The 12,263-nt window shown below is 44.4% G+C and overlaps 1 protein-coding gene across 3 annotated transcripts in view; it reads left to right on the forward strand.

The window, feature by feature from the left end:
- The window catches only part of LOC128889055 (uncharacterized), a 33,755-nt gene that overhangs the window by 10,240 nt on the left and 11,252 nt on the right, over window positions 1-12,263 (forward strand). For 2 of the 3 annotated variants that reach the window (XM_054146365.1, XM_054146367.1), the window contains exon 2: window positions 11,817-12,033. In XM_054146365.1, the coding sequence (XP_054002340.1) occupies window positions 11,865-12,033 (169 nt within the window). In that variant the 5' untranslated portion in view covers window positions 11,817-11,864. Of the gene's footprint in view, window positions 1-3,076; window positions 5,050-11,816; window positions 12,034-12,263 lie in introns of those variants that run through there. The other variant, XM_054146366.1, reaches the window with a different exon arrangement.

Here is a 12,263-nt window from a genome sequence, read left to right on the forward strand (position 1 = left end):
AGAGAAGTATATACTATTTACAAATAATATTCGATGTATGACACGGTATATTCACAGTATTTTCTTCTCTTTTTCCTTTTGTTTGAAATTTCACGCGAACCGAGATGCCACAAAGAGATTCGGAATTCAGCGAGTGCATCGTTGGGAAAGTCTCTGATGTATGACCGAGTTTTTCCGACGTTCGGTGCACGGGTACCGCGATCGCGAGTTATCCGCGTCGCCGGCGTCGAAAGTATGATAAAATTAGCCAATTGCCGTGATAAAATTCGTCTGGCCGGGAAACAAACGGCGAAACGAACGCGTCTGGTTGTTACCGTGCTGAAAAGTTCGTCGATCAAATCAATTTAACGATTTTGCAACGCCCTCGACAGTTTTGCACCGACGATTCGCTTAGGATGCGCATAATTTACGCTGCGCGAACACGTGGACGTCGGGACACACTTTATTCTCGTTTAATTGCGGCCAATCTTCGCTTTGATTGCCCGTCGAAACGAGAATTCGAGTTTGGTAGGGAAAATTTGACGCGTAAAAAGTTGATTTAAACAGGATTAAATACTGTGCTCGAAATTGTAATAAATTAATGTCTTACGCAACGGTGAATGCGAATGAAATAACCGTTGAATATATAAAGAGAACCGAAGTTGTAGGAAGCGTTATACATTCGACTGTACGGGGTAAGGTCGCATTCAAAATCAACGCGTTCAAAAGTTAGATTTAATTGGTTGCAACTCGGTTGCTCAAAATATGAGCTACTCCAGCCGTGACGATTTCACTTAAACAAAAGATAATCGAAAGCGTAGAAGGATTCCATGTCGGTCTCCGTTGTTCACAAATTCATTTAAAAAATGCATAACACGGCACGTGCGACATTGGGAGAATATTTCGGCTGAAATTCGTCGAATTCCGTTGCGTGAAGCGGCGCTAGTTTAAACGATTCCCGAAACTCTTGAAAATTCCTTCGAAGTTGTGAAAGCTCGCGTTACGCTTTGCTCGAGGAATTATTCAAATTGCGCGGCACAGCGTAAACGAAAGGGAACACCGACGAGAAGGAAGAAACGTAACTTCTGTCGTTCGGAGAACTAAAATGTAGTTAAAGAGCGTAACAGGTTACCGCGATGCTCTCCTCGGGAGGGAGGAAAAGTCGTTTTCCATGTTGCATAAATTCTAATTGGGTTAAACCTCCGAGTCGTCTCTGGGAAGCGTTTATTGCGTCGAAACTGGGACTCGATCTACGAAGGACGTCTATAGAAAAAGGGGAAACAAGAATTCTATATAACTCGCATAAATAGGTGACACGAGATCTCCCTGCCGGTTTGCCGTTCGATCCAGCTCGTCGTTCTGCAATTTTACTCGACGTTCGTTTTACTTCGATTGTAACTAAACAAAATTCCACTCGACTTTCTACATAGTAGAATCGGGAAGACCTGGAATTATTTTGCCATTGAATCTCGTTTATTCTCCGCAAATGTACAGCCTCGTATAAATCATTTCATGTGATTAATTAGAGAGAAACGAATGGTAGTGTGTGGCTTTAACAGGCCAGAAAGGAGCAGTGTATCAGATGATTGTGAATTTGATGCATTTGTGATATAGAGTAGCATTATAAGCACGTGATGGATATAACCAATAGGTATGTGCACTTATGCAAAATGAAATAGCAATATCGTTATATTAATTGTACAAGATATGCATATTTTGTGTATGTTTGCTATGATGTGCATCTATTCAAAATGAAATAGCAATATCGTTGTATTAATTGTACAACATGTATGTATATTTTATGTATGTTTTGCTATGATGTGCATCTATGCAAAATAAAATAGTAATATTATAATATTAATTGTACAAGATATGCATATTTTGTGTATGTTTGCTATGATGTGCATCTATTCAAAATGAAATAGCAATATCGTTTTATTAATTGTACAACATGTATGTATATTTTATGTATGTTTTCCATATTATTATGCATCGTAAACGCATGAAATCCGCAGTTTACATATAATTGTTACTTTTGTCTTTCATCGGGGTATCGTTACCGCAAGCATTGTCATACCGTGAATGTCGATTGTAAAGTAGCTACTCGAGGCACGCCAAGCCTTCGTACCCGAGATCACGTTTGAACGTAGCGCGTGCCATAAACGCTTGCATGCTATCTCGCTTCTATCTTCTCCTTTCTCTTCGACACTTTCACTGTCACTTCGAATGGCTGCGAATTCTGTATTACCATCGACCGTTCCCAGGGGACCAACGCTCGTTTTCGTCGTCGAGAAACGACGGAAGTAACGAACCAATCTCACCGAAATTTCATTTTCGAGCCGGGGAGGAGTTTCACTCGTTCCTTTCGCTTCGAATCGAACTCGGTCTGCCAAAGTCCGAGTCTGGAGCCTCTGGAGAGAGAGGAATAAAGCGATTATTTTGTTATCGTCTCGTGGGAGCCGTGCGAAAATCCGACGAAACGCAATTTCCAACGCTCAAAAGCGTGGACGGACTTCGCGACGAAGAGTTCCCGACAGTGGACCAAAATGGCCGGCGCTGCAAAGACTTGGAGGAGGGGGGATCGTCGCGGGCATTGTTCGGCATCGGTCCCCTGCGTTCGCGATGCGTCCTTAAAATTAGTTAAACTGGTGCACCGAAATTAACCCAGTTATGCAGAAAGAGAGGATATCGAATAAATTCACCGCGCAGCCGCGTATTGGTGGCCTCAGTGTTGTGTGTGGGTGTTGCTTGTGTACGCGTCGCCGGTAGAACCAGGGAGAATCGACGACGAAGACGCGTGTAGCTCGATAGCGACAAGGACGAAAGCAAAATCACTCGGTAGAGGAAGATGTAGGCACCTTTAGAGGGTGTAAATGATACATATTACGTTTGCATGGAAGCAAAAAGAACAAAAAAAATAGATGTTTAGGGGCATTTCGCAGCGAATCCTGCCTAAGAGGCGCCGTCTTAAGAGCATGCTTCGATGCTTCCACGCTGGCATTCGTCATACTTCGAGAACCAGTGGCGATAAACCACGAAAAACCTTGTTATCCGCTCGAAACCTTACACGGTATCTTTCAAGACTTCGACTAATCGCGTTAGCAAGCGAAATTTCCTATCCTCGGTGATTCGAAATTCCTATCGGGATAAGAATGTCGTCGACGAAGATGAAGAATGTTCGTAACCGGCAAGAGCGAAGCGAAAACTGAGCTGCGTGGAAAGGAGCGCGGCGGAGAGGGCGCAGAAGGGTGAAAGAGGAAAGTTTAGCTGCGAGGGCGAGAGAGGGAGAAGGCCTAGAAATAGAGAGACTCCGTGTCAGCGTGGGGGTGTACGTGTATATACCAAGGGAGAGAGAGAGAGGACGAGAGACGAGCAGAGGGAGGTGAAGAGAGATAGAGACGGTGGAGAAACGAGGCCTCCGTGTTCCCTTTGAAGGCACTCGGCGGTCCACCTGCCGCCGCTGTCGGTGGCTGTGCAGAATGCGGGGGCGGTGGTGCGGCGACACGAACGGAGACCAGTGATGCTCTTCACGGTTCCACGGATTGATCTTCGAACGGTTCGCTCCCGTTCCTGCGAACGCTCTCCGACGAGACACATCTACACGCGCCCTGGACCAGCGGGTAAACTCGGCTGTTTTGTCAACTGCTTTCACGTGGTGGCCTCATATTTCCGAGACGTCGCAAGACACGCTACTCCATCGACGTGGATCCAGTGAGATCTTCGTCAGTGTGTAGGTTTGACCGTGGAAACGATTCCTGGCTGGGCACTGGTGATGCACAGTGTTTTTAATCCTGTGGAAAGCAATCTACACTTGGTGGAGCGTTCAACAATTTAAAACACTAGTAGGAGCTGGCCTCCAAAACTGAAGCACCACGAGGACATGGACTTTCAGTTGGCTTCCCAAGCATCTCGACTTCCAGAAACCCAAGACAACAGGGTAGAAAGTATTAAAGCACAGTGTTTTTAATCCCGTGGACTCAAAGGAGTCTACACTTGGAGCGTTCAACAATTTAAAACACTAGTAGGAGCTGGCCTCGAAACCTGAAGCATCACGAGGACATGGACTTCCAGTTGCAGCAGTGAACTCTCGCTAACCTAAACCTGGAATCTTCGAGAATCTAAAGCACACCATCGGGAGTTGGCTTCTCAAGCACCTCGACTTCCAGGAACCCAAGACAACAGGGTAGAAAGTATTAAAGCACAGTGTTTTTAATCCCGTGGACTCAAAGGAGTCTACACTTGGAGCGTTCAACAATTTAAAACACTAGTAAGAGTTGGCCTCGAAACCTGAAGCACCACGAGGACCTAGACTCTCAGCTACAGGGTGGACAGTAGTGACAGAGCACAGTGGGTAGACACGATATCTAAAGTCCTGTGAATTCTCCCTATCTTGGAGTCTTCAACAACCGCTACAGCGCAGCATCAGGCGTCCCAAGCACCATGAAGACCTAGACTTAGACCTAGACTTCCGTAGTCATCGCAAGGACCGTCGATGAGGGCTGACCCTCGGATAGGAGGCTCGTCAATCGACCCGATCCAAGCAGTGATCAATCCTCTTGGTCCACTCGCAGATACATCCACCGAGGAGATGAGCGTCGTCGACCTAATGACGTTCCTGGACGTTTGCCAGCTCTATCTGCAGACCAGGCGGAAGTCTCGTAGCCTGTGCACCCTGTGGGCCATCGTCACGTTCATTCGCACGGAGGACACCAGCGAGTTCGTGCGCTGGTGTCACGCGTACACCGTGCCCCATCTGCGATATCGAAACGACTCCGTCGGTCCCCAGGTGAAAGAGAAGCCGAGGGTCGACAAGTTGATCCTGCAGCACCTGCAGGAGCTGTTCAACTGTGGCTGCATTCCGTCGTGCGATATTGGTTTATGAACGGTGGCTCTGGGACAAGCTCAAGTATGACGAACTCGTATTCGAATCGCGGTCTGGAGTCGGGTCTTCTTCGTGGTGGGAAGTTTTGAGATCTAGGAGCGTACTGAGACCAATTTTACTGTATTTCGATACCTAGTCACATGGTAGCCTAAGAGCCAGCTAGGATCCTACTTACGTCATTTTCAAACGTAAATAACGCTTTTCTTATGGAAGTACAATACCTATACTGCGGATTTTATGCATTTATAACGAACAATGATATAGAAAGCATACATGAAAAATATACGTAATGTACGTTGAATGTATTTTACAATTGATACAATAAAATTCTCATTTTGTATAAGTGCGGATACCTTTTGGTTATTTTTAGTATTTGTTTATTACAATAGTTCGTATCATAAGTGCGTATAATCCGCAGTTTAAGAACAACACGATCACGGACACCGTCGTGCGGCAGTCTCAGAGAACGTTTTGAAACATGCAAAAAGAGTTGAGATTACGTTATTCTGAAATGGCTGATTTTAATCGCAATAATTAATCGCACGTTTCGATTGTATCTTGGCTAGTGTTGGTTTACGCAGACTCGATGTACCTGTGGATTCCGCTTTTAATTCGCACTCCCCTTGGCTGTTATTCTTCCGGTTTCGGTGCCCTTGCTCAGCGAGAGTGGATCGACGAGTAGACGTCTTGCAGTGTTCTTCTCTCGTCGAAGAAGAGGCCACTCGACCTGTTTGTGTCGACGGACCACTCTTCGTCGTCGTCGGCGGCTAACAAGGGTGCTCGAGTGTTACGATACCTGGTTGAATAGGAGCTACACGGGAAAGGAGTGTCGGGTCCCGTGAACGCGAATCGAGTGGGAAATAGTTATTGTTCGATGATCGCCCGTGGCCGATCAGCGACGATGATAGCTTTTTGTCGGCGACGCTTCGCGGCGAGAAGTGAAAGGGAAGCTAAACGTAGAATGGTGATTAAAACTAGAGCGACAGGATGTTTGCGTTCTACCTGGAATCAATTATACCATTACGAGCGAGAAAAATGAAGAACGTTGAGGAAGACGTTTATATATTATAAGGGGAAACTGTGATCCTGGCCTCGGAAGAAGGATCAAAGAGGTATTCTATTTTCTAGAAATTCTTTTTTTAAGAATGTGAACGTTTCCTTGGGTTTTCTATAGTTTGAATGCTAGAAGGAATTTTATTAAAAATATTCCAACGGTAGTGTGCCTGTGATCCTGGTCTCGGAAGAAGGATCAAATCTTCTGTTTTCGAGAAATTCATTTTTGAGAAGGTTTGGTTGGGTTTTCTATAGTTTGAATGCTAGAAGGAATTTTATTAAAAATATCCCAACGGTAGTGTGCCTGTGATCCTGGTCTCGGAAGAAGGATCAAATCTTCTGTTTTCGAGAAATTCATTTTTGAGAAGGTTTGGTTGGGTTTTCTATAGTTTGAATGCTAGAAGGAATTCTATTAAAAATATTCCAACGGTAGTGTGCCTGTGATCCTGGTCTCGGAAGAAGGATCAAATCTTCTGTTTTCGAGAAATTCATTTTTGAGAACGTTTGGTTGGGTTTTCTATAGTTTGAATGCTAGAAGGAATTCTATTAAAAATATTTCCGTAACGAAGCCTAAAAATTGGCGTCTTAAGATAAAGATTGCCGTTATCTAAATGGGAAAGAAAACATCGGTGTCGCGGAGGAGTTGGACGATTCGTTTCGAGGGCTATTTCGTTTATCCTTGGACCCAACGTTTCTCGCTCGACGGGACGGGCGACAAATAATAGCGATGATTGATCGTCGGATTGACGTATGTAGAGCATTTCTGTTTGAACTCGATCAAATCCAATCAGACTCGCGCGCTCGATATACATCTCGTTTTCACACCTTTTGTTCGCTCTGTCAACAAGGTGTTCCAGATATCTTCGACTTTCAGCCGATCGTCGCTTCATCCTGACCCGTTATTTACGATTTCACGAATCAACGAGCAAAGGAACTTGGAAAATCGCTGTCGCTCCAACGAATATTTACCGTGGACCGTGTCAACCCTTTATTTCTTCCCAACACAAATTACATTGAATCGTTAAATCGTATTAACAAAATTCTCGAAGTGCAAAAGGTTGTTCGCTATCTTCCTGAAATATTTCGTCCAAAATAACATAGATACAGGATCGCCAAATTGGTCTGTTTTTCTAGCAAAGTTTTCCCTTCGTACAATAAAAACCTACCTTTATTCCTAAAGCAAATTCATTTCAAATATTTATCATATTCGTCCTTTACGTATCGAACAAAAATGGCTCGAGCTGCTTCTGTTCGACGAATAATAAATAAAATAATAAAATAAAAAAAAAATAAAAAAAAAATGCAAAAGCACGTCGATACCAAATTGTTCTGACAAAGGTTCGGTTCATCTCTGGTCAGAATCTCTCGTTACCGATTCGGACTGCACAGAAACACCAGTCGCGCGGGTAACCGCGATATTGATTCAGCGAGAATTCGCAGAACGGTAGTTTGTCCTTTTTTTTTTTTTTTTTTCTTCCACCGACGGTCGTGAAAGCCATTGTTTCATGCTCGTACCCGTTGACAGCCGTTCAACGAGCCACGGATAATCTCCTGCGTGGAGCTGCGCCGCTGGACTGTACGTCGATACGTGATTCATTAGAATGTAGGCTGGCCAGGGACGATCGCGGATTAATTAGGTCAAACGGTGCTATCCGTAGATCTCCGGCCGACGCGTGCCACCCAAAAAGTGAAACTAAATCGCGTAAACGTAGCTCGTTGCAATGTACACCAATCATTTTGTCAGACGAGACACTTTAATAAGTCAAATTTGTTTCTTGCAGACAACTCGCAATGCACTTTGATATTTCAAGCGATCGGTTATCAGAGACACGTATAATTAAAATCTGCGCGTTATCTTGCGAGGAGACTGAAATTATTCGATAAAATATCGATGTATTCGCGGAAGGTTAAATTAAATCGAGCAGGATACGATTTAAAAAAAAAAAAATATTAGCGTCTATCGATGGTTCCATCGGAGAGTTTTGTTTTCTTCTGGAAATACAGCTTTAATCGCGAATTGTTATCGAAACAAAATAACAAGATAAACTTTCTATCGAATCCGTCGGCGAACCTTTGGACCGAGGATTTCTATATTCGCAGGCGATCTCCAACGTAACGCTCATTGCTCCATGAATAATTGACACGTTGCATCTACGAGTTTTGCCATACGCGGAAGCTCGATGGTCTCCAGACGTTGCTCAATAAATCGCAGTACGGCGATATCGAGAAACTTCCAGCGACGGAGGGGTGCAATTAACGAGCCTGGTCGATTAATGATCAGGAACGAGCGAGTAGACACCCCTGGAATCCTAATTGCGCGGCTGAATTATAAGCGTTCGTCGTCCGTGGCTCGCAGGACACCATCCCTCGTCGAACGCTGGCGAACGATTATTCCCATAACCGACGTCGGAGTCACGTAAACGGGTGTACGCGATGGAGAAACCGGGCCCGACGTTATTTCACCGGCAATATCCCCAACACGGAACGTACGCTCGGTTTAATTATCGTCCCGGGAGAATGCACTTTGTCGCGTGTTCATCGTCAGCATCCTCCTTTCTTGGTCCTTGTTTCTTGGATCGACCGCTTCGACCAAGTTTCCACGTGCTTGCGTAACCATTTTTATCGGCGGTAAGTTTCTGGGACACAAATCGCCAGTACGAAACAAACCACTTCTTTACGAAGCTGCCGAAGAAGCAACAGCCAGCTGATCGACAGATATAAACGATACATTTTAATTGTTCGTAGAAACCTACGATCGTCAAATTTTCTCCAAGCATCGGTTGTATATTTTCTGTTGAATAATAAAGAATAAATTCGAGGTAATTTGGTAATTTCAGAGGAAAGTTCGACGAACGATGGGTCTAATCGACCGACTGGCTAGTTGTAGCGTTAAAAGATGTCTGGAGCAGCAAGGTAGCAGCGTGGCCTTCGGTTAGGAAGGGTGGATGAAAGTTAGGGTCGTGTTTTCCCACGGACGATTTCGTTCAGAAACGCCTAAAAATAGTCCTCTGTACTCGTGCAGAGTGAACCCCTGTTGGAAACCACCCTCAACCGCCCTCCAGGCGGAAGTATTCGACGTGCTATTTCGGTGTCGGAAGTACCGTGAAACTGGTATTTTTAACCTTTGACGAACCGATTCGATCGCTTCCCTTCTATCAAACAAAAAAGCCTGTTTTTCAGAAATCGCGAACAACGAATGCAAAACCACCGAATTCATTTCCGCGCTTGATATATATATTTAACGAATGTAGAAGGATGTAGAAGGGAAGAAACGCAAAGAAAGTGCCGCACTCCTGTGCGCACCAACGGATTAAGTTGTCAGGGTCGCATGCGAACGCTCGGTGCGAGTTTCGAAGCGGGTGAACGCAAAGCGGAGGCTACCAGCGAGCGTTCGGTAAAAGAAAGTGACGAGAAAGTATGAAAACCGGTACCTTCGGAACCGGAATCCTTCGTCGGTGACCGATTACGGAATATCAATCGGCGGATGACCAAATAAAAGTAACGTCACCGTCCGATCGCGTACCAGCACTTTGCAAACAATCTAAACAATTTTTAATCCTCATGTACGAACAATAAGGAACAATAAAGAGCGACGAACGCACCGAGGAGCATACAATTATTTTTTAATGTTTCAGACTCTCGAGTAGGAACGAAAAACGATGATCAATTATACAAGCTGAAAGGATACGATAAATGATGATCTTTGTATTAACCCTTTAATTCAAAAAATGATTTTGTGAACGTACAATTTCAAACGAACTTACGTCAGAATACAACTAATTATTAATTGAAATAATAATGCATCGAGTCATGAACGTTCGTAGATGGTTTCTCTTCGAAGTAGAGTTTTTGGTTTCACAGAAATTTATTACAAAAACGGACTGGATTTGATTCTATAAAAAAAATTCCCAGAGCGCGAAGGGTTAATCTCTTTAAAGTTTCTCTTACAAGCGACACGAAAACTACCAATAACAACAGACACGTAATAATTACAGATTCCGCGAGCACCGTAACAGGAATTCGAAATATTTAACACCAGAAATTCGTTACTTAAACGGTATCGTAGAATTAAATTTGAATTCTTGAAGTTCGAAAAATCAATACCACGATAAATGTTCGATCGTGCAGTTTTCAACGGTCTGCAAACGAAACTCGATCACGGTAGAAATTTTCAAGAGTATTAGGCTGGCAGCGAACAAGGTAAATGCGCTACGTGTGCACGAGCCACGTGTCGCGAATCATTAAATCCTCGTCTCACGGCGGATCGCGATCGTTCGAACGAAGACGATCGGTCCGTAGATGCTCCGTTACCTCGCGAACGGAGAGCTGTAAATCACTTTACCGATTACGCGATTCCCGTGTCGGCGGGACGCCACCGTTGGTTATTCAATCGCGGGCACGATTACGCGAATAATCTGCTTTCATCGAGCGGCAAGAAATAAAAACCGATTTATCGAGCTCGTCGCGCGTTTGTGGACTTTGAGGGATTCGCAACCGATCGAGAACGATAAGCGTTACAGTAAAGACTGGACAAGTGCAAGACTTTTGACGCTCGGCGAGCGAGCAGTATATTGTTGGAGAACCAGATAGAAGTTCAAAGGAAATAATCTTAACAAATTGTTTATTAAACGCTCTTACTCGTTACTCTAGGTTTCTAACATTAAAATGTACACGAAGAAGCTCGGTTGACTGCCCGGGATGATCGGTTGAATCGGTCGTAGGCGACCGTGAGCGAGATCGGTTGGCGTGGGAAAAAGTTTTTGGGGGTGGGAATTTTTAACGAGTTCTTGACGAACAGAGACCTGGTGGAAAAGAGAAAGTTAAGGTTTGGAGAAGCCAAAGGAAAATACTGCGTTAGGAGAAAAATATAAGCAGGATTTCCAACAATATGATCCTAACCGAATATGTTATTGTCAAATTATTATTGTCTCACCGACACGCTTCTGCCGACTGCTTTTTTTCCTCGGACTTCTTTCTCTTTCGATATCTGTTCTTTCCTACGTTCGACTCGAGTAAAATTTCAACACGAAATAGAAACCTCGGCTATCTGGAACCGCGAATGATATGGCAGCTTTGCGATGGTTATCACGTGGACGGATGGGAAATGTTAGTCACGGGAAATTATAGTCATTTGTCTGAAATTTCGGCACCGACCGTTGCCCTATCCTGTCGGACATTTTCAGCGAATCGCGCGGATGCTATCCCAGGAGTTATCGAATCACGTCGAGGACGTTAGCTCTGTCAAAGTGAAAGCCAATTTTCCGTTTGGCTGATCGAAGCAACTCCTCGCGACTTTTGTTCGTCGAACGTGACAAAGACACAAAGAATTATCGCTCGTTTTGTCGACGAGACAATGAGCGAACGAGAACGCAACAGGGTTGAATTGAAAGCGGGGGTCTGTTTCAATCAGCCATATATGCAAGGGTGGCTCAGAGGGCAACTGCAAGTTTAGGCGGAAATGTTAGGCTTCGCGGTTAGGCTGTTTCGAAATTAAACGTACCAATTTTAGTGGAGCTCGGTAAAGTTTTACGACTCCGTTTCGTACAATTTATGCCACTAACAAGTAAATCCCTTTTAGTACATCTCCTTTTTAACCGACTTTGAAAAGGAGGAGGTTACTCGATTCGGCATGTATATTTTTGTTTCTATTCTTTTTTCTTTTTTTTTTTTCGTGTAAACTATGCACCGCATCTTCTATTAGACTTGAGTCTGCATCGTCCGCTTTCCAAAAAACCTGCGAGTTACAAAGTTGCGACCATCTTACAATCCCTCATCCTCCTCTTCGCTCTACCGATCGTTCAACTTCGCACCTTGACAGTGTTCACTTTGAAACACTGTCACGTCCCGAAGACAATGATTACCCTCTGCGTGTGTTCACAAAGAACGACTGATTTGGTTGCAGTATCGCGGACACGCGTGTGGATGAGGCTAGACCATCTTAGCGAGAGGGATGTCTGAAAGCGACGGAGAGCAGATAGCTCGGTCGGTGGCGTTGGAGCAAGCCTACGTCCATGAAGTTTACGAACAATGCGCCGAGAAGACTGTCCAGAGCAGACACTGGCCGCGGATCTATCAGTTTCTCGAGGAGTTGGAGCCGGGGGCCCTCGTCTGCGACATTGGTACGTCCAACTTGTTCCAACAGCTGCGTTTAATCGCTCTACCTCTTCGATCGTAGTTAATTTCTCGTGTCTGCGCGGTGCTTGCGGAAATAATTAACAGTTCAGACTTCGTTTTCGATAGTTCTACAGTTCATCGTCCATTAAACTAGTAGCATCGATTGGGAACTATTGGTTAATTCGTTAAACAATTTTAAGTGGAAGGATCATCCAAGAACTCCCATTTAAAATTG

This window comes from Hylaeus anthracinus, unplaced genomic scaffold (genome assembly GCF_026225885.1).
Source record: "Hylaeus anthracinus isolate JK02 unplaced genomic scaffold, UHH_iyHylAnth1.0_haploid 11994, whole genome shotgun sequence".
In the NCBI taxonomy this organism is placed as follows: Eukaryota; Metazoa; Arthropoda; class Insecta; order Hymenoptera; family Colletidae; genus Hylaeus; species Hylaeus anthracinus.